At 32.8% G+C, this 22,772-nt stretch overlaps 1 protein-coding gene across 3 annotated transcripts in view; it reads left to right on the plus strand.

Moving 5' to 3' along the window:
- Positions 1 to 3,322: 3,322 nt before the first annotated feature.
- The window catches only part of LOC127702464 (carcinoembryonic antigen-related cell adhesion molecule 5-like), a 117,483-nt gene continuing 98,033 nt past the window's right edge, over positions 3,323 to 22,772 (plus strand). Inside the window, exons 1-2 of one of the 3 annotated variants that reach the window (XM_052206670.1) lie at positions 3,323 to 3,516; positions 6,003 to 6,081. In XM_052206670.1, the coding sequence (XP_052062630.1) occupies positions 6,036 to 6,081 (46 nt within the window). In that variant the 5' untranslated portion in view covers positions 3,323 to 3,516; positions 6,003 to 6,035. Of the gene's footprint in view, positions 3,517 to 6,002; positions 6,082 to 6,779; positions 6,859 to 22,772 lie in introns of all 3 variants that reach the window. The other 2 variants (XM_052206671.1, XM_052206672.1) reach the window with 2 other exon arrangements.

The raw sequence follows: 22,772 nt of genomic DNA on the forward strand, positions 1-22,772 counted from the left end.
ACCTATTGTGGGCGGACCCAACAGCGTCACACAGAATTTAAGCCATTTTATAGACATTGTGATTAGACCTTTATGTCGTGAAGTTCCTAGTTTTATACGAGACGATTTGGAATTTTTAAATCATCTACCAACAACTGTAAATCCTAATTCAGAACTCATTACTTTTGATATTGTCAGTCTTTACACAAATATCACACATGACTTAGGAATTACAGCCGTAAAATATTGGTTAGAAAATACGGAAAACGTCATTGAAAACAGATTAACAAAAGAATTTATCCTTGCATCTTTGAAACTTATATTAGAAAGAAATAGTTTTTACTTTAACGGCACATACTATCATCAGAAAAAAGGAACAGCTATGGGTACTAAAAAGGCGCCTTCATACGCCACTTTAGTACTTGGATATTTGGAACAATTATTATACGAAAAAATGGACCATAAATACGGAAATGACTTTGCCATTTACCTACGTCAAAACTGAAAACGATTTCTTGACGATTGTTTTATAATTTGGAATTCGGATATATCTGTCTCAGATTTTCATTCTGATTTTAAATTCTTTAAACCCACATATTCGTTTCACAATTAACAGAAATGTCAACAAAATGCCGTTTTTGGATATTTTAGTACTTGTAACGGAAGACAACGAAATTGTCACAGATATCTTTTCCAAAGACACCGATACACATATGTATTTAAATTTTTACTCAAATCATCCAAAACATGTAAAATTAAATATACCTTTTAATCTAGCGTCAAGAATAATTACCATTACAAATACAGAACTATTACGCAATAAAAGATTGGAAGAATTAAAAGTGTATTTAAAAAAGCAGCAATCTCTATGTTTCATGTCGTAGAGACATTACTCGGAAATGCTACCACTATAGAAACACATGGATAGCGATAAAATTTAATTCTGAAGAAGACCAAAAGTGAAGGGAGGTGTAGTACAGAATTTCAATGTAAGTTTAAACTCTCAAACATAGGGTCATATAAATGTGAAAATATGCAACATAACACTATATTTTGACCTTTGAAAAAATTGTAGTGCACATGAGCTTTAAATTTCCATTCTTGAACATACTTTTTAACGAAACTTCATAGTAAAAGTGGTATAGTTTTAGCCGTTAAAGGAGTTCCTATGGGAAATTGCATTGTCTATATTTACAGAAGTGCAACCTACATATACTTGGTATTTTTAATATTTGCGTTTTCAAAATTAATATCGACGTACCTTTTAACATAAAGGATTACTTAAGGTCAGAACGTATGAACGGGTTGCGAACCGTTAAAGACTGTTTAATTATAAAATGTTATGAATGTACAACAAAGGGCGGGTTGACGTGCCGGAGAGTGGTACAAGGCGTTCCCATTTCGTGCATTATATTACTCTCAGGTTTCTTTTGCTAAAGCAAAATAAGAAATATTAATATGCTTGGCTAGAAAATAATATAATATTAACTATATTAGAAATACAAATACCAAATTTTTCTCTGTGAGTTTTTTTTTTTTTTTTTTTGGTAGAAATAATCACAAAAATTGAAACCAAAATGACGTATAAATAAAATATCGGTGTCTCTCTGCTTGTTTTTAGTTTTGGTCCATAAATGAACACAGAAGATGTACATCACTTTGGATTTATTTAACATTGAACTATATTTGACAACATACAAATAACTGTTGCTCTGGAACCGTCTCGAAGATTTAAAAAAAATCTTGATACAAGGTGAACTCATAATAAGTTCAAGTGTTTGGTGCTAATCTGAAATCCAAGATGGCTGTCATTGTAGAACAAAGTTTAACATAAAACTGTAGGAAAAAGACCTACAAACAGCATTTTCACAACAAAACAAACTTTCAACACATTTAAACTAAATCGTGCATGGTACTAGGGAAGTGAACACCATACTAAATATTCATTTTAGTTAAGCCCGTAAATTAAATATAAAAAATACCGGTTTTTTGTTCTAAAAAGGAATAAATAATAGGATTGTTACTTACATAATTTCACCATCTGTACCATGCGCATTGTGAAAAGAACAGTATGAAATCTCCGAAGAAACACTACTCAAACCAACTAAGAATAACTAAAAAATAATATCCACGCTGATGTTATTACCACTTGTTTATTTAAGTATTTGCGTAACACAGAAACGTCAATGCGCTTGCATTAAGATTTTCAGTGATCCAAGTATGAATGTCCATCAGGCATTGTTTATTTTCACACAGGTAAAGTAATCGTTCGACCGCATCCCCTTCCCCTTACACATATACAAATATTTTATGCATATTCAGGTCAATTACAAATCGACCAATAGAAAAGCAGTAGGTTCTGTCAAATGAGCAGCTGACCATGATGACAAACAAAAGATTTCAGACTACCACTAAAAAATAAGGCATAATGAATAGCGAAAGACGGTTTCTTGGAAACAAAGCACCGACGGAATCTGAAAGAAGTTGTTTCATGTTTATACCCTATGTGACGTATTCATTCAAACTGGACGTGAATGCGTATTTATTGGCCTTTTTGTGCTTGTGTCTCCCTGCTCCGCTCTTCATATCATGTTATTGTATATCACTGATTTGAGACGTCGTATTTTGCGGACTCTGGATAGATAAACCTGCTGCCATGAGCAAATGACTGAGAGAAAAAGTTGTATTCTACAAGAGAACTATGAAAACCTACGTTTTATTGGCTGAAAGACGAATTCATGCCGTATGCAAACAGACCAAAATTATAGAATTATAAGCTCCGACTACCTAATCAATCAATAATTCGTTCTCATTGTTTGTGTGCCTTATGCAAATCAATTATCTGTACATCTATCAATATCACAATTGAATGTACGCCCTGTGAAAAAAAAATTCAACACGTTCAATTCTGTAATAGAGTATACATGTCATAGAAGAAGTCTTTGATTTCTTAGGTTTTTTTAATACACATGACATTTATATACTCGTATAACGTATAAAGGATGAACATTATACTAGGATCTTACAAATTACGGGTATTTTTTCTTTCTTTATTTGCTGAGTCTGAATGCATACTGTGCATTGTTGTGTTTTAATTTGAAAATAATGTCAACACAATCACAAAGATTAGGATCTGATAACAGTTTTGCATTTGGAGTAGGGCCAGCATTTGACATATACACATATACCTATGTATCGTTTCCCCTACAATATCCACACTTGTGTAGGATAAAAGTTGTAGATCTAGAGTGAATATTAATAGAAAATGTTACATACACTGTAATTAAGTGTTTGATACACAATGATTTAGGTTTAATACCTAATTACTCAAGCATAACATTCATGTTTAAAAGTCACAAGGAAGTGTTCACGTTTTTATGTCAGTTGATAAGAACCGTGAAAATTTATTGTCGTTTCTAGATTATCAGGTGTAAAAGATAAGATAACGTATTTTATCTTTTTTTTTTTTAAATTCTGCAAGACAACTATGTCAAACAAAGAATCGTTGACATTTGACACACACTGTCAGGCATACCAGTGAGTATAGATAATATTATATTTCTCTTTTTATACTTAAAAAGTTTCAGAATGCAAACACAATTCTAAAGACGAAAAACACTTTTCTGTCTGAAATTTAATCTCAAATTGACAAGATAGCAAATTCTAAGTTTGATTTTTAAACTACTTTACTGTACATAGAATTACTAAATGAAAATGTAACAATGTATTTTACCGTTATTCAATTTTGAATTAATATAATAGTGTTTGCCGGACCATAAGTTCATTCAATATATGTACCATCAATATGGTCATTTTCTCTTTGATGATATTCTTCGTTCACAAATCCTTCGACCAATCGTTATTGATTTGGTTAACAGCTGTTTAAACTTGGTTTGTAAGTAAACGAAGCCTGCATCAGGGGTACACAAGTATTTGTATGTGATATCTTCGATAAAATTGTTATTTTTCCAAATCTTTGCCAGCAGAATTTACATGATGTAGGAACAGAAGTGTGAAGAATTTCGTTTCGAATTTTTACGAAGCGATGATTTTATTTAAGAACCGTGTCCTTTCAAACCGATGTTGAGCTTTCAGCATTTTTCTAGACGTATTACGTAGCAATACAAATCATCTAAAAAGTAAACCAATCTTAAAATATGCTTATCGAGTTATAATTTTTCTAATGTTATCTCCATATAAACCGATATTGAAAATTCATATTTCACGAATATTTAGTTAGTTATTTAAATCAATTAAAAAAAATCGATTTTATTGTCATTAAACATTTACAGTATGTGTGTGGCAATAGAAATTTAAACAAAAAATAATCAACAAAACAGAACACCAAAAACATAAGTGATAGATTTACAATTATATTGAACAGAAATGTTATAATGAGACGTATGCTCTCAGTACTAATGCATTTCAAAAAGAAGCCAATAGTTCCAATATGTCTTAAGAAAGCGGGATTTACTATATAAAATAATATTTGTTCGTCAGGAAGATATATATTATATATTATATATATTTTATTGTGAAACTACCCCTTTACAACGGGGGCAAGCGCCAGCGGGGTACTGACACCTGCGTCATCAAAAAGACATCGTAGTGTTTACAAATAACATTATGATTGTAATAAAAATGGTACAAGATGCTTGCAAATATTTAAAAGTCTAATAAATTATTATACATTAACGCTAAAATATCATAATACATTGGTTATTTCGTAAAAGTACATTACAGTAACAATTTCATATGCATATATAATTGGGAATCTTTCGTCCATAAAAGATTAAAAATTTCAATCTTGAAACTAAAAACGTTCGCACAAAGTTCAAGATATTATACATTGGAAATTTTATCAAGTAGAAAAGAACGTTCATTCATAACGTCTACAAGGTATTTTTTCACGATCTTATCTAAACTATTACCTAAGTCTGGAGAATACAAGTAACCCAGATCACCTATCATGAACTGTATTTGTGTTAAGGGCGGCAACTCTGAAAAACAGATATCCATTTCTAAACTCTCGAAACATGCTTGAGTTTCAGTACTCGTTCTTTTCCTGATAGCCGAGAAAGAAGGACAATCGAACATAACGTGAAAGATATTCTCAGTCGCATTTGAGGAACATAACTGACACTCGTTATTTGTTATCAGATTCATTCGTTGAAGCGTTGCATTTATAGGCAAACAAGATGAATAAAATATTGTCATCTAATTTTATATCATGAAATAGATTGTGTCTGATTTTCTGGTTTGCAATTCACACTAAAATGAGATTCATCTTTAAAGCAGGTTTTGCAGTCTTTTTTTCCAGAGGTTTTTTTTCAATGTAACAACCATTTTCTATTTCTGCAACGTTTTGTAAAAATAAAAAAAAAACAATGAGTAACAAATTGTTTCAAGTGAAGGTATTATTTTTTTATACAGAAAAAGTTTGCTGGATTTTTTTTCTTTTACTTTTATATGATTCTTTATATAAGTCATTTCTTTCATTTTTAATTCTGATTTTAAATGCTTTACATTAATAATATTCTTACAGTTGGCCATTTTGGTTTTAGGGTTATTGTCTGGTAAGGCATAACGGTTCTTAGCAAATGTATATAAAAATATACACATTGTGAATCAAGGGATTTCGAGAGTTCGAAGGCCTTTTTCCATAAAGGGTTTAAATGATCAATAATTTAGTACGAAATAACAATTGGCATGTCCGTTCGTCTTTTCTTACCCTTGTTGCGTGTTACAAGCTCTCAATAAAGAACACTTCAATCTTTATATTTTGTACCGTGATCGAGTTTTTGTTTTATATCACTTCTTTGTTTGGCAATACTCACAGAGCATTAATGTTCAAGAATGGGGATCTGCCTTGCACGACATCGCGGTAAGTTCTAGCATTTCGTGCTTTACTTAACATATGAGTGTTTTAATAGATATGTTGTTTTTTTTGGCATGATTTATTTTCATATTATTACTATCATTTTGATTATTGTTTTTTTATTATTACTATGTTATTATTTCAGTATTTCAAAGCACTAGCTTCATCAATATTTAGAATGATTTGTGTCACATTGTCAACACTAATCGCTTGTATAATTACAGGTTAGTAAATTTACATAGTGAACAAGTATATAAAATCAAACGTATGTGTCGTGTCGTTGATCGGTACAATAATTTAGCGTAAAACAGTGGATGCTAGGACAGAAGGGTAAGCTCGGACAGTTGCTGTTCAGCTGTCCGATATGATTTGGCAAATGTTAGTCATTACAATCGAGTAAACTTTTATGAAGTTATGCCAATTTGAGCAGTAATTTGCGGAAAACACCCTTATCGTAACATTGGCATTCATTTAAAGAAAAAAAAAAGTTTCAAAACAACTGTGTTTCCTTTTGAAATGTTCGATTATAGTGTCCCAACAACGCGGTTTGTAACTTCTTTATTGTTATAACATGTATTATTGGGTTTTTTACGGCGATTTTGTCCTTTATGATATGTCTGAACTCTCGATTGCTTTGTTTCATATAAAGAGGAAATATTCGGACACGGAAATCGTTATATTTTGTACCGTGATCGAGTTTTTGTTTTATATCACTTCTTTGTTTGGCAATACTCACAGAGCATTAATGTTCAAGAATGGGGATCTGCCTTGCACGACATCGCGGTAAGTTCTAGCATTTCGTGCTTTACTTAACATATGAGTGTTTTAATAGATATGTTGTTTTTTTTGGCATGATTTATTTTCATATTATTACTATCATTTTGATTATTGTTTTTTTATTATTACTATGTTATTATTTCAGTATTTCAAAGCACTAGCTTCATCAATATTTAGAATGATTTGTGTCACATTGTCAACACTAATCGCTTGTATAATTACAGGTTAGTAAATTTACATAGTGAACAAGTATATAAAATCAAACGTATGTGTCGTGTCGTTGATCGGTACAATAATTTAGCGTAAAACAGTGGATGCTAGGACAGAAGGGTAAGCTCGGACAGTTGCTGTTCAGCTGTCCGATATGATTTGGCAAATGTTAGTCATTACAATCGAGTAAACTTTTATGAAGTTATGCCAATTTGAGCAGTAATATGCGGAAAACACCCTTATCGTAACATTGGCATTCATTTAAAGAAAAAAAAAAGTTTCAAAACAACTGTGTTTCCTTTTGAAATGTTCGATTATAGTGTCCCAACAACGCGGTTTGTAACTTCTTTATTGTTATAACATGTATAATTGGGTTTTTTACGGCGATTTTGTCCTTTATGATATGTCTGAACTCTCGATTGCTTTGTTTCATATAAAGAGGAAATATTCGGACACGGAAATCGGTTGAGTCAATGACACTTGAACGGTGTAAATATTAATACTAAGCAAAGATAAAAAGATACTATCACCCTTCTGTCGCCAAAAAAATAACGATTGTTCAATCTTAATTATGTTTTGTACAATGATCGAATTTTTGTTTTATATCACTTCTTTGTTTAGCAAAACTCAGAGAGCATGAATGTTTAAGAATGGGGGTCTGCCTTGCACGGAGATGTGGTATGATTGCCAATGAGCCAACTATCCACCAAAGTTCAAATGAAGTGGATGTAAGCTATTATAGGCAACCGTACGGCCTTCAACATCCTTTCTCTCGTTCAGTGTTTAGGACGTCATGTATTTCTTTTTGTTAAATGTGTATGTTTCCTTTTGACTAATTTTTTATCGACGTCGTTATACGATTTGCAACAAACTTATCTGACAAACATCTTGATGTGTCCTATGGTTGTGTAACTGTGTATATTGTCTTTGTTAAAATTGGGCGAATAATGACCGAATTTGTTACATCTATTTCCCCAAAATTGTTTGAAATTTATTGATATTTTTTTGCAGCCGTATTCCTCATTAAACAGCCATCTAGAAATATTTAAGAGACTGGAACTCAATACGATGCGTAGGTCATCTTGAACTTGACGTTAGCAGTGAGCATGGGTCTATGTTATAGGTCTCCATGTGACATAGAGATTCCTTATATTCAATGAAACAGGTGTGTTTGTTTGTTTCATGGGCTGTAGTGATTCCCACGGGCTTGTATTTCCTATCATGATTTCATTGAAAGAGGGTTGCTGCTTACAAGGAAGCTATAAAACCAAGAGTTTCAAATGATGAAGTTGAAATCATCCTTTCGTAGATTTTACAGACGAGTTGGTTGACCGTTATGAAATATCCGTTTCACAGATGATAGCGGGTATGTTCCTAATATCGTAACTACAATCCTGTCCCCTTTTCACGAATGTGACCTACCGAATTAAACTTGTTACTGGGTTTTTACTAATTGGAGCAACACTACGGGTGCCACATGTGAAGCAGGATCTGCTTATCTACCGGAGCACCTGAGATCACCCCCAGTTTTTGGTAGGGTTAGTGTTGCTTAGTCATTATTTTTCTATGTTGTGTTTTGTGTACTTTTGTTTGTCTGTTTGTCTGTTAGTCTTTTTCTTTTTCAGCCATGGCGTTGTCAGTTTATTTTCGACTTATGAGTTTGAATGTCCCTCTGGTATCTTTCGCCTCTCTTTTTGTCATGATGTAAAACAGCATATCTTTTTTAACTTCACTGCAGTGTTTATGTGGTTGTTTCAAATTATGTATGGCTATGCAAATATGTAATCAGTTCTTTCCCTTTGCTCCGTCATATTCGCTTGTTGCTCATGCGAGAATTCAAAGGCATCCCAACAGGGGTATTGTTCGAATGATCTTTTATGCAATTTGTTTATCATCTAATCATTTCGGATGGTTATCGATTGTTGAATGATCACTTCAGGTTGACAACTCATTTGATATTTCTACATTAAAATAAAACACCACATACGGTATAAATAGGCAAAACGGGGTATGTGCACTTCAAACTGGTTCAATAAAACATAATTCTGACTATTTATTGTTCGATATTGGTACTATGGTTTGTACGTCTTTTTTTCAAAGTAGTCGGTTGTTTGGTAGTTTGTCTATCATAGTTTCTAATGTTGTTGTCTTTTTTATGCAATATATCATTCTATATGATGTTTATATGCATCGATAAAAAAAGAATACAATAATACTGAAATAACAAAAGAAACTATTTTGAAAAATCGAAGGAAATATAAATGGCTCTTTGCATAACACTTCCTTCGTGAAAAGATAATATATTTGTTTATCATGGACCAATGTACTTTTTTAGGCAAATGATGCAAAGAAAGCCTGATTGTTTGTCAATTATTTTTCTTATTTTAAAGTCATCTCAACTCAAACAAAATCCCTACGGGTGACTCGGGAATAGTAACATGGTCAATACAGGTCTTCTTCCGACCGACAGTAAAACCCTTGCCAAAGTAGGGCGTCTGTTTAGCTGTGCGGGATGTACAAGTACGCAGTGACGTCCGGTCAGAATGGGGACGTTAAATCGGATGCCTCTTGCATAGGGAGTGCAACGCTCTCTGCACGTTAAGTGACCTTGCAACAATTTTAGGGGTCCGTAGGTGGACTGTTGCAAGGCTAAATGTCTGTCCCTATCTAATTTATCCTCATTTTTCAGTGGCAGTCCAAATTTCCCCGAACTTCATCCGGGACGGCCTCTATTACAGACCTACCTATTGTGTTTATTGTTAATTTGTTCTCGTCCTGAATATTCATAAAATATTTGTCACTGGACGTTAAGTAACCAACAATCAATTAACTAAAGAAAGTGATCTTGCACTTATGATCTTATAGAATTTGTTTTAATTTTCAGGACATGTATTAAGCATAAGACTATCAGTGTCACCGGATTATATCTTGAGTGGCAATGCACTGGCATTGAACTGCAGTTTAGAGAACAAAGTTACAGATCCATGGGTGACATTTAACAAAGACGCAACATTGATTGGCTTCATTCGAAATTGCAGTGAAAATGGAATTAAATCATGTTCATCAACAACTAAATGTCATTGTGATTTAAACTCAAGTACATATACATGGAACTACACACCGTTGAATGAAAACGTGATTGTTGCTACTTTTAACTGTACTATGGGTGCTTCTGAAAGTGATAGAATTACAGTCAAAAAAGCTGGTAAGCTTTAATTATTTCGTATCATGGAGCTAACTGATAAATACATAGAAGAATTTAAGATCACAAGAAAAAAACACTTAATGACACTCTTACATACTCTGTGCTACACAACCCTTCTCCCAGGACCTGGTCGGTTTTTATGCACTATGTATTAAATACAAAACCAACCATTACGAATGTCTGGTCCGTAAATTGTTGATAACAGTTAAACAAGTATCTCACCCCAAGTTGATAAAATCATAATACATGTCTATTTCAATTTAGGGGTTTCAAAATGATATCAAGGAAGTCTTTTAATATTTCAAATATGGAGAGATAATCATAATTTGCACGATAACTAAGTTGACACATTAAGTCGACCGACTTTTGCATAGATCATATCTAGCCTGATACGTATTGGTCAGTCTTTCTTCGACATATGTCTGTCAAATTCTCCTTTAGTTTCTTCTTGGTTTAACCAATTTTTTAATGAAAAAAGTTTATCACGAAATTATAGGCATATATAAAAGTACCATAAATTTATATTGACCCCTAGTTATGTAAAAACTGAACTACTATCTTTTTATTTCATTAGGATAACCTTGTAAAACTAAGAAGAGCCAATGAGACAACTCTGCACCAGAGACTAAATGACATAGAAGTTAACAACTACAGGTCATCGTAAGGCCTTCAACAATGAGCAAAACTATACCGCAAAATTAGTCAGCTATACCAGGCACCGATATGACAAATGTAGAGCAATTCTTAGTATAGTTTTCAGTTTTCTAGTTTTGTGACGTGAATATGTCTGTTCGTACAACCTACCAATATATTTCGTGCAGCATTAAATCAGTGTTCGGATAACATTCGATAATCCTTCCATTTACAGCATTGTTTATGGTCGGATATAGAGTGCAATACTTAGCATTTTGTTTATAGTATTGGATTAAATTTAGTGTATGGGATCTGGTTTTGTTCAGCCTATTGCATATGTTTCCGTTAAACTTATGGTTCGTTTTGTGTGTATATGCGGTTATGGTACAATTGAGTATTTGTTTTGATTTTAAGATTGTTTTCAAAACCTCATTTGTACGTGGAAGCACGTGTTTGTAATATGGAAAACAACATATACACATGTACACCATCAAAGAGGTATACAAAGTTTTTGAATCGTAATTTTGTTTTTTAAATAACAAAAGTCTTATTTGATTTAATTAACAATTTTTTCAAATATAAAAGGTTTTTCCAAATTTAACTTTTCACATGAAAATCAGCAACTGCGTTGTTGAAAGCATTGATGAGTTTTTATCATTTTCTTTTACCAACTGCTCTTCGTGTATTTGCATAAAATCAACGTAACTTTGAATTTACCTAAACACCTTAGTATTAAAAGGAGAATATAAAAGACTGTAGTGCAAATGCACGTATCAATCAGAATGTAAAATCTCATATCAACGTGCTCTACACAGCGAGAAAGGGATGTAACTTTTAATATGTCCGCCCTGTATAATGTTTGTTAATCTTCAAGTCTTAGCAAGTACAAATTATATGGCAATCATGAATCATTGGAATTTATATGAAAAATTAGGAGGTAACATTGGTAAGTGACAGAACTGTCTTTTTGTTTTGTAAAACCAAAACTTATTATTTCTCTTTAGTATATCCCGCCTCTTGTATATAAGTTGGTATATATGTAATGCAGTCATTTATATATTGCTCAATTGTCAAACCTGTTAATTTTTTTTATATTATAATTTTCAAAAAACGACATATACACATATAAATATATTGTTAAATCTAACTATAAACTTTTAAAAATCCCACGAACTGGTTTATTCACTGATATTTAAGACCGCATTACAACATCGTCCCATGTATAGAAAGTTATTTTGCTTTTGTAATGATACGCAAATTTTAAATGCAACATTTGAAAGTAATTGTATGTATCGTATTAAAATTATCTGAAAAAAAACTTCTGTTACTTAGTCTATTGTATTTTCGGAAATAAAAAGACAAAGCTGCTTGTTAAATTGTTTTATAGTAAGATAGTGTCATATGTAATTTGACCTTACTTGTTTTAAAATGAGTCATGGGGGAGCAAATCACTGAAATGTCTTCTCTCGGCACGGCAAGGTACAAAGGTTTTACAAATATATGGTAATTTCTTGCCAAATCTACATAAATTCAGGCTTACGTAGTTTACCGATGATCTGATCTCATCAATCGATTAAGAAAAAGATACAAGTCAAAGTAATAAACAAAATGTTACGGAATTGCATGATCTCGATACGATAAGAAACCTGGTGCAGCGAGAGAGTATCACCCGTCATACGAGTCCATATTACTGTCTAGATGTCACTATCGGTAAAATTTGGGGATCCAAAGTTCTTATCTAACAATAAATAGGGACACATACTTGAAATATAGATCAACCAATTCGAGATGGGGATAGTAAAATTTACGAAGTGTAGATTTCAATCGTCTTTCTCATAACTCTACAGGAGCATTATCTGTGTAAGATCCTGTTAATGAAGTCCTTATAGTGTGAACGTGCACAAGTCTAACTTTTAATTTTCGTATCAATTTGAATCTCGATACCATTTGGCTGCTGTGAAATCGGAACTTGACAATTTGGAAGTTTGAGTCATCACGTTTGTCATAGATTCTTGTTTGAATTCGTCCACATGTGTCAATATCGAGGAATAGACCTGGATATGAAACAAACTTTCTAGTTCGGCATTATCCTTATTTTAAGTTCACTTGGTTATATGAGATGTATGCACTCGCTGAAAATGGGTTATTGAGAAACACATTATCAATATATATCTGAAAGTAAGATTTAAGAACTTTGCAATATAAATATAAGGAGACGTGGTATAATTGCTTGTTTTTGAGAAGAGTTTGTATGAATTTGCTTCATATGTGTATCATAACAAGTCGGCCAGTAGGAATGTACAATTAATGCCCATTGCAATATCAACTGTGTGTTGAGATAACAATCTTCCAAACTCAAATATGTTGTCAATTAAAGTCCAGGACTTTGATGATATCATCTGCGGTGTACGTTTAGAGGCCTCAATGGCCGAGTAGGCTAGGTAATTCCTCCCACGTGGTGATTGGGGAAAAGACATATATAAAAACCAGCAGTTGTGATATGATTGACAATGAGATGACTATCCCCCATAGTTCAAATGAAGTGGATGAAAGCAAGCATAGGCAACCGTAAGGCCTTCACCAATGAGAAAAACCCATACCGTATAGTCGGCTATAAAAGTCCCCGACATGACAAATGTGAAACATAAAAAATGTGAAACAATTAAATTGAGAAAACTGACGGCCTATTTTCATAACAAAACAATTTACGAAAAACAAATATGACAAGACATAAACCAACGACAACCACTGAACTACATGCTCCTGACTTGAGGCAGGCAAATACAGAATGTGAGAGGGTTAAACATTTTTGCTGACGCCAAACCCTCCCCTCAACTAGGACGGTAGTGGTACAAAACAACAAACTATAAAAATCAGTTGAAAAAGGCTGAACTCATCAGATCTATACAAAGCAGAAAAACAACCAACAAAAGCACAGTCCGGACATGACATGGAATTTACAAGAACCTAAGTACAGATCTGAGAGTACTCATAGTTACTGACAGCTAATTAAAAGCTAATAACAACTAATAAACAAATCATGTATCTAAGACTAAAACATATGGTCCTTTTGGTCTTCTTCCGACCGGAAGTAAAACCCTTGCTAAAGTGGGGCGTCCGTTTGGCTGTGCAGGATGATAAATATGCAGTCACATCCAGTGAAAATAGGGACGTTGAATCCGATGCCAGATGAAGAGAGGGTGCCAAGCTCTCTGCACGTTAAGCACCCTTACAATAACTCTTTGAGAGGTCCGCAGGTGGCATGTTGCAAGGCAAAAAGTATATCCCTATCCGATCTACCCCCACATTCAAGTGGCAGTCCAAATTTCCTGACCTTAATCTTTGACAACCCCTGTTACAGGACATACCTTTTGAATTGTATTGTAAATAAGTTATCTTCAACATGTATGAACTATTGGCCACTGCATGTAAATAAGACATCAATCTAGATATTTCATATACTGTATCAATAGATGTCAACACTGAGGTTGTGAATACCCACCCCGCATGAAGCAGTGTATTCGACTCCAATCTTCTACGATTGCTAGTTAGTTTTCCTACCGAAGGTCGGCGGTTCTCTCCGTGGAACAAATAATTTGTATCTGCTATTTCGAAATAAAAATTTATCAAATTAAGATCAAAGACATAACATAAACCAAATCGATTTAACAAAAACTTATGTTATTTTTTTCTCATACGAGTAGAGTTACATTTAAATAATTCGTACATGATTTGCATATCTACAAATAATTGAATTGGATTGGTTCGTTAGCATTTTTTCCCTTGGTTTACACTTCGATAAACCATGCTGCCGAAACTATTTTCGTAACCTTTATTGTGATCTATTCATGCGCGATACAGATGCATGTGATCGGGGTTCAAGCAAATTGAGATTTAAAAAAATCTACAAAACTGTCATCTCTATTCTAATAATGTGAAAAAGAAATAATGCATTAAAGCTGGGAAAATGTATAAATTTACAATAAAATTAATTTCCGCGAAATTTCATGAATGAGCTTGGCGCATTAACGTCGTGGGAAAATTTAACGTCATGTGAATGAACACTCTCGATGAAGATTATTCCGTTTCTTGTACGCTTCAAATTTAAATAATATCTCATTAAAATGAAGTTTTTGAAGTAGGTGTTATTTCAATTTAGATTCTATTGCATCAATCGGACATTGGTGGATTTCAGAAAGTCAATATGGCGGCTTACTCCTTAGTTACGAAATGCCAGTTGTACATTTGATAGTAAATAGTCACAAACTTTACATAAAAGTCCTGTTGACCTTTAGTCAGTTTGTGAGTTAATCGCCGCAGTTTACACATCAATAACCTCTAGAAAAAAATTGTTTAATCCTATATTGTTTGCCTCGACATTAAATAAAATGTTGTTTCTCGGTCAACGAGACAGGAACTCATCGACACGTGAAATAATAAAAAAAAACATTGATATGTGAACAGACCTTATAATATTTCTTCTTGTTCCAGAGTGAGTACCAGAACAAAAAACAAGACAATTAAAATACAATTCGGTAATATAAAATATTATATATTATGCAAGAAGAAATCGACATTTCAAATGCCTCGCCCTGTAAAACAGGAAAATATTCTATGTTTGTGTGGAATAGGCATTTAAAATTTAGATTAAAAATACATTACACAAACACCCCCAAGGGTGACTGGGGAATAGAAGTATGGTCACCATTGGTCTTCCTCCGACCGGCAGTAAAACCCGTGCTAAAGTGGGGCGTCCGTTTGGCTGTGCGGGATGTACAAATTTGCAGCCACGTCCGGTCAGAATGGGGACGTTAAATCCGATGCCTCGTGTAAAGAGAGTGCCACGCTCTTTGCACGTTAAGAACCCTTGCAACAACTCTTTGAGGGGTCCGTAGGTGACCTGTTGCAAGGCTAAATTTCTGTCCCTATCCAATATACCCTCATTTCCCGTGGCAGTCTAAATTTCTCCGACCTTAATCCCTTAATCAATTACAGAACCTACCTATTGTATTTATTGTAAACTTGTTCTCGTCCTGAATATGCATGAAATATTTGCCACTGGACGTTAAGCAACCAACAATCAATCAATCATTACACAAACAATGCAAACAAATACACCACATGTACGAGGATGTTACTGTAACTTTTGTTGGCGTTAACTATACCGTATACATATGCACAGAGCAATTGATTCCTCCAAAAAGAAAAGGAGAAATATAGCGTTACATTGTATCAATGAATCTGCAATATAAAAAATGGCCTGCTATCGTGTGACATTCAGGTGTATTAGCAATTTTAGTGTTTTAATATGATTCAAACATTTTTGAAATATAAAGGATAATAATGAAATAAATGAAGACTTTACCCAAACAATGATCAGACTACGGTAAATGTAGTGAAAGTTGCCTGGTAAAATATAAACCTGTTACAAATTACTCTTACGTATAACTAGTCCTACAGAAGTGTTTTTGTTTTATTTAGAGTTGTCAGGTGTAACGGTATCACCTGCTATATCAGTATTTAGTGCGACAGAGAATGCAACTGTTGAAAATATCACATGTACAGCTTTGTGTTGGCCAGAATGTAGTTTTAAATGGACTGGGCCAAACAATTTTATAAACAATGGGGATAGATTAAGACTGAGCAACATTCAAAAGTCAAGTTCTGGAAAGTACCAATGCCAAGCAGCAAATGTCGTAGGAACAAATTACAGTGATGTTATTGACATTAGAGTTCAACGTAAGTTTAATGTTCTTAAGTTACTTGTTTTTCTGCATTATAGAGGCACAAAAAGGCTTAAGTGTTAACTTTCTTTTACTTAATAAAAACATGAATGATCAAGATTGTGACATTTTCACGGAATATTATTCAGATATATATTTAAAGCGTGTATCTATAATAATTACTGTTTTCAATGCATTTTTTTCTTTTTCATTTGTTTCTGTTAAAGAGTACATTTGTTGCATATGACCTTGTATCATCATAGAAAAAAAAAAGTCTATTGTAATCTTCTTAATAAACACGTTTCAAAAATGTAAAAAAATGACTCAGGTTTAATTTGAATTGACGATATTAATTGATAGTTATATCATTAAATTTCAAAAGTTACGTTTGAGACAGATTGATTATTGTCAGATATTGTAATCGGCTTATTTCAGAAATATTTATTTTCCACTAAAAAAAGCCAGAGTTTCATAAAATGTTTTTTTTTAGAAAACCTCGTAAGTTCCAAAAACTTCTGTCTTTTCCATTGTATTTTGTCCTGTTCTGACAATAAACATGTTTAAAGTATTATTTTTATTTTCTGGATTAATAACAGATAACAAACTTCTTGTGCGAATGTCTTTGTGAACCAAATTTATAGTTTATAAAAAAGAGGCGAAAAATACCAAAGGGATATTCATCAGTAATAACAAACTGACAATGCAATGGCAAAAAACAATTAAAGACGAAACATGATTACACATCGTGTTGTATTTCGCCATCATCATTATTTATCTTATTTGAAAACTGGTTTTACTTACGGTTAAAATCCATGAAAAGGAATGAAAAACAAAATTTAAAAAAATGTATTGAACCTATTGATTCAATGTTTTACATGTACTTAAATGGAATAGATTCTTACACTTTTCGGCTCGAGGCCCCATGTCATCCTTGGCACATCCACTTTAGCCTTTAGCATTTGTCTACTGAAAATAGATAGAAATTTAAATCCCCCTTGAAGGAGATTTTCTTTTTTTCTAAATTGGATCTTTGTGGGGCATATTATCGACATTTATATGTTGTATTAAATTACATTAATGAATTTTGTTACAGATAGTCCTGCTCAGATATCTCTTTTACCAGCGAATACATATTACACAAAGGAAGAGGGTGATTCCTTAAACGTAACATGTTCAGCTCGATGTGAACCGGCATGTGATATTGAGTGGACCTATCCAAATAATATCAAACACAAGGATAGCATTTTACGAATCGAATCATTACAACGAACACATGATGGAAATTACACATGCAGAGCATATAATGTCTTCGGCTATAAAATGTCAGCTATAACGGTTACAATAAACTGTGAGTTAACATTTCCAATACCCCAAAATATTTAGATAAATTATTGTTAAAGTCTTATAATTTTAGCCAACCACACCCTTCACTGTAAAACGATCAATTATATGGGGGGGGGGGGGGGGGGGGTGCATTTATATTTAGGAATATCCCAAGCATTGTATCAGATTGCACTTACTTGCCAGTTGGTCGTGCAATATGCTTTATCCTTTGACGGCCTTATGTTTCGAACTTTATGTTGAAATTCAATAATTATCTTTGTTAAGTGGAGTTTTGATACACTATGAATGCGTTTGACACATTATCATGCGTTTCTTCTTTTTCATTATCAAACATCCTGTTTGTTAAAAGCGGAACCATAAATAATCACAGTCTTTCGCAAAATTCCACATTTATCAAGGTTGGAGTTTTATCTTGAAGGTCAATATCAAGTAACAATTTAATCGCATTCAAACATTTGTTTTTGAGGAAATCGTGTGTAGTTACAAAGATCATACAACAGTTACAGCTAAAATACATACAAATAAGCGTATTAACACGGCTGTCATTCGGAATATCGAAAAAAATGATCGTGATCGTGAAAGAATAAGTAACAGTGGTCAAGTATTGCGATTGGATCGAGAAAGATCTGGTAAAAGATCGTGAAAGAAATCTTATCGAGAAGACACATGCAATGTCAGTAAATAATCTAATTTAATCAGTTATAATGACAAATATTGGAAAAATAAAACTCTGTCAAAATGGTTCAACATTATAATCAGTATCCGAGAAAAATCAAGGCTTAAAAGTACGCCGTTTAACAAAAATACAAAAGGCAGATTGCTCATCGAAATAAAAATGTAAACAAACATGCTTTTTTTTCAATTTTTTTAATTATTGCATAAACTACTTTTTTCTTAAAAATGTTGTTCAATGTTATTGTTTAAAATAGTTCTTAAAGTTATTTTGATTTAGTTTAATCAGAAACTTTGCAAAAATTGTAATATTTGTAAAAAATTGATAGTTCGGATCGTGAAAGATCGGGTACCGCATTTTGATGATCGTGAAAAGGATCATGAAAGATATGTTGCCGCTTATTCGTTATTTCAAAAATATTCCACGAAAACGATCAAATCTTTCTTTAGTAAATGATAATTTAAATTTCTAATTTGTATAACAAACGATTGGATTGGAATGACTTATTTCACTTTACCTTTGTTTGTGAATAGAACTATGGTGGTTCAATGCCATTGGATCCGATTATTTGATAATACCACATGGACTAGTTTTCTTATAACAATATAAGTTCGTCTGTCCGTCCTGCATATGTTTTGAAAAGTTAAGATTGTCTCATCTGATTTTCATTAATTTTTATACACAGTAATCTTTATAAAACGAAGATCCTTGTTGATTTTTGTTAAAAAAATTGAAAAAAAAACATTGTTTTACTATCATATTTCTGACTTGTCACAGGTATTCTCCTAAGAAAATGGTGTGTTAAATCTGGTTTTTTGCTTGTATGACATTTGTTTGTAGTTCCGTAATTTTGCCAAATTGGGCGAGCAACACAAACAGACATAATTGGTTAACGTGATCATATCTAGGATCCAGCAGCAAAAACTGTGTAAACATACATCACATATTCAACACAACTGCATTTAACGTTCAAACACACTTACATTAAATCAAACAAATACGCCCACAAAAAAGTTTGTGTAGTTGATAATACAGTCAGAAAAGTGAAGCGTAATTACGGAGTCCCTTAAGTGTCATGTAAATATAAATGCTTTCGTTTTCTGGAGATTAAATTTGGTGCTGGCTTTCAGCTCGTGTGCACGACTTTCAAACTTGTTCGCATGATCAGTAAAACTGGTGCGCACGACTTTTGACTCAAGCGTACGACTTTCAAAATGGTGTGCATGACTTTAATGAAGTTTGAAAGACGTGCGCACCAGTTCCGTAAGGAGCTCCTTAAATAATGACATATACACTTTCCCGATAAAATACAAAATAATTAAAATATAAATACAAGGATATAAAAAAATGAAAACAACACTATAAAAACCTCATGTGTCCGAATTGCATCTCTGGACCCACCCGCATAATGAACGCCAAAAGCTAAAAGCTTGATGCACATATACTGAACCATGTCAAGAGGCGTACGATCAAATGGAACATAATCGTACGAAGGCAAATAAAGGTAAAACTGTAAAATAGATAAAATTCTACACAGAGTCAGCACCTTGAATCTATAACTCAAAACCATCCTGTATTATATATTAAGTAGACACTGAATATTTATCTATTAGGTCTTGTTACCTTCCTATGAACTTTTTTAGGGAAAGGACGAGCCGTTATTTCACAATCCTGGTTCATTGATTATTTGCTGAGGCACTGATAATGTTTTACAAACTCTTGAGTAGCAGAAGCAATCTCCTGAAAATCGTATGAGATGAGAAATGTATACTTTATATGCGGATGAAGTTGGTAAATCGCTGCTCAGGTGAAGATAATTCATATTTCAAAATTAAAATCATTTCGTTTGTCATAGACTCTGTTATTGAGATGACCGCTGTAATCAAATTCTGGGTTTATGTCGAAAAATGAGGTCGAGGAAGCTGTATATGTGGTGTCTGTAATCTCTTATTATTTAATAATAATATCTTAATATTCAGTGTCTGAACTTTTTCAAGTAATAGCATACTTTTATTTTTCCGGACTATTTGACACAATATAGATTAAGTTTTAAATATATCATAATATATTGGAATGTGACCATTTTAGATACAAAACATGATTTTTTTTCTTAATGATTCTCATTGAAATAATTGTGTGTCGCCTTTTGTGTTTTCTTAATAAGTACTGCATTTTTTCTGTAATTAAGTGCACAGTATTATTAAGGATGTTGAATCATTTTGACAGACTTAATTTTTTTTACTGGTTTGTTCCACCTTTTAAAAATAGAGCAGTTTTATTCACAGATTTTGAAGTAGAATTACAATTAATTACATTCACGATCCGATACCAGATCTTTCACGATCTGATCGCAACTTGACCACCGTTAGTTATTCTTTCACGATCATTTTTCTCGATATAACGAATGACACCCGTGATTAAGGTAGAATTAAAGTGAATTATCTGAATACAGGTCGGAAAATTTATTTAGATTTTTTGTCGCAGTTGTTTGTTCTATCGAGATGAATTCAAATCTTGTAATCTTAATCATCTTTAAGTAGATAAGGAAAATACAATAATTATTGTATTTCATAAACACGGTGTTAATTATCAGTCTCACTGACCATGCTGACAGCGACGTTGTCTTTAGAAAAAAAAAACTAACAATACAACCTAATTTCGTCAACTGATAAATAAAAGTAAACGCAAATGTTGTTAGATAATTATAGCTTTAATTGCAGTAATTTCATAATGTAGCTAAAGATTTGAGAAATGCAATAAAATGAATTTCCATAATATGTCATTTGCTGACAAAATTTAATACTGACTTCTGTTTGGATGATGTCACTAGTTTCTTTTTCTTTCTAATAAATTGTTAATTTTATTTTAGCTATTTATATAGTTTTAATGATTAAGGGTTTGGTATAAAAGTTCATTGATATTCAAACTTATGACAAACCATAAAGTTCTTCTTACGTTCAATTGTGTCTCATTACAATACAAGTAAAGGCTTTTTCGGTAAAAACAATGGTAACTAACAATATCAAAAGATGTATTGCATTTGGTTTACACACGTGGTATTAATCGAATCTTAACACACACTGGAATTAATTTAACAATTGAAAAATATTACCTTATGTTATGAAAACTCGAAATTTTATTCAAATCTACACTATGCTGTTGAGTGCTTTTAAAAACAATATAGCGAATTTTTCATCTTTTGCAAGACCCAAAATGTTTTGAAGGATATCCTTACAAAATATTTCAAAATTGCATGTGTAGGCCATCTTAATAGTATTTACGATTTACACCATTATAACAAGCATGTAAAAGAAAATATGCCAGACTGTTTTTTGAAAACATGTCCCTAAAAGTATATGATGGTGGACATTTTAGTGAAGATTGGATGAGTCTTAAAAACATTTGCACCTGCATGAGATGAATTAAGAATTTATTGGTCTTTATAAACTGCGGTAAATAGGAAGTTATAAAGTTTGAGTATTAATTTACCTAAATTGAGTATGCCCGCCATATCAATTCGGAACATTGCACTGGCAGTTTCTCATCGTTTTATATTTGTTTTCTTTCTTTATCTCCTAACCGTTTGGTCTGGAACGAGTCTGATGAATGTGCTTCGTTTAATGAATCTGGATGAAATCATATAATACTTACGTTCTTTATCCGTAAAATGTGGCAAATGTTGTTTTTTAAGACAAGGTTGAAATTCACCCAGGCAAAGTTAACATAAGAAAATTTGAATTGTTTTACACGTATTTAAATAATTTTGGTGTTTTTGAATCTCCAAGCCCCAAGGATGACTGGGTAATAAAAATATGGTATCGTTTAGTCTTCTTCCAACCGGCAGTAAAACCCTTACAAAAGATAGGCGTCCTGTTGGCTATGAGGAATGTATAAGACTTAAAGTATGTAACATCGTCTGATCAGAATTGGGATGTTACATTCGATGCCTTGTGTAGAAAAAGAACCTCGTTAAGAACCCTTGCTACAACTCTTTGAGGGGTCCGCAGACGGCCCGTTTCAAAACTTAATGTCGGTCACTATCCACTATATCCTCATCTTTCAGTTGCAGACCAAATTTCCAACCCTTAATCCCAGACGATCCCTATTATAGGACCTACCTATTGCATATATTGTTAAATTGTTTTCGGACTGAACATACATGAAATACTTGCCACTGGACGTTTAGCAAACAATAATCAATCAATCATGGAATCTCCAATGTTTTCATTCTTAATTGATTTTGGGTCGTACCTGAACAAGGTTATTCCAGAAACACGTGGTATGCGCACTAAAATCATACCAGATGGTGTTTTCATTTTGTATTTTTGCTGATATTTGTCTATAGTGATG

This window comes from Mytilus californianus, unplaced genomic scaffold (genome assembly GCF_021869535.1).
Source record: "Mytilus californianus isolate M0D057914Y unplaced genomic scaffold, xbMytCali1.0.p SCAF_5, whole genome shotgun sequence".
Classification (NCBI taxonomy): Eukaryota; Metazoa; Mollusca; class Bivalvia; order Mytilida; family Mytilidae; genus Mytilus; species Mytilus californianus.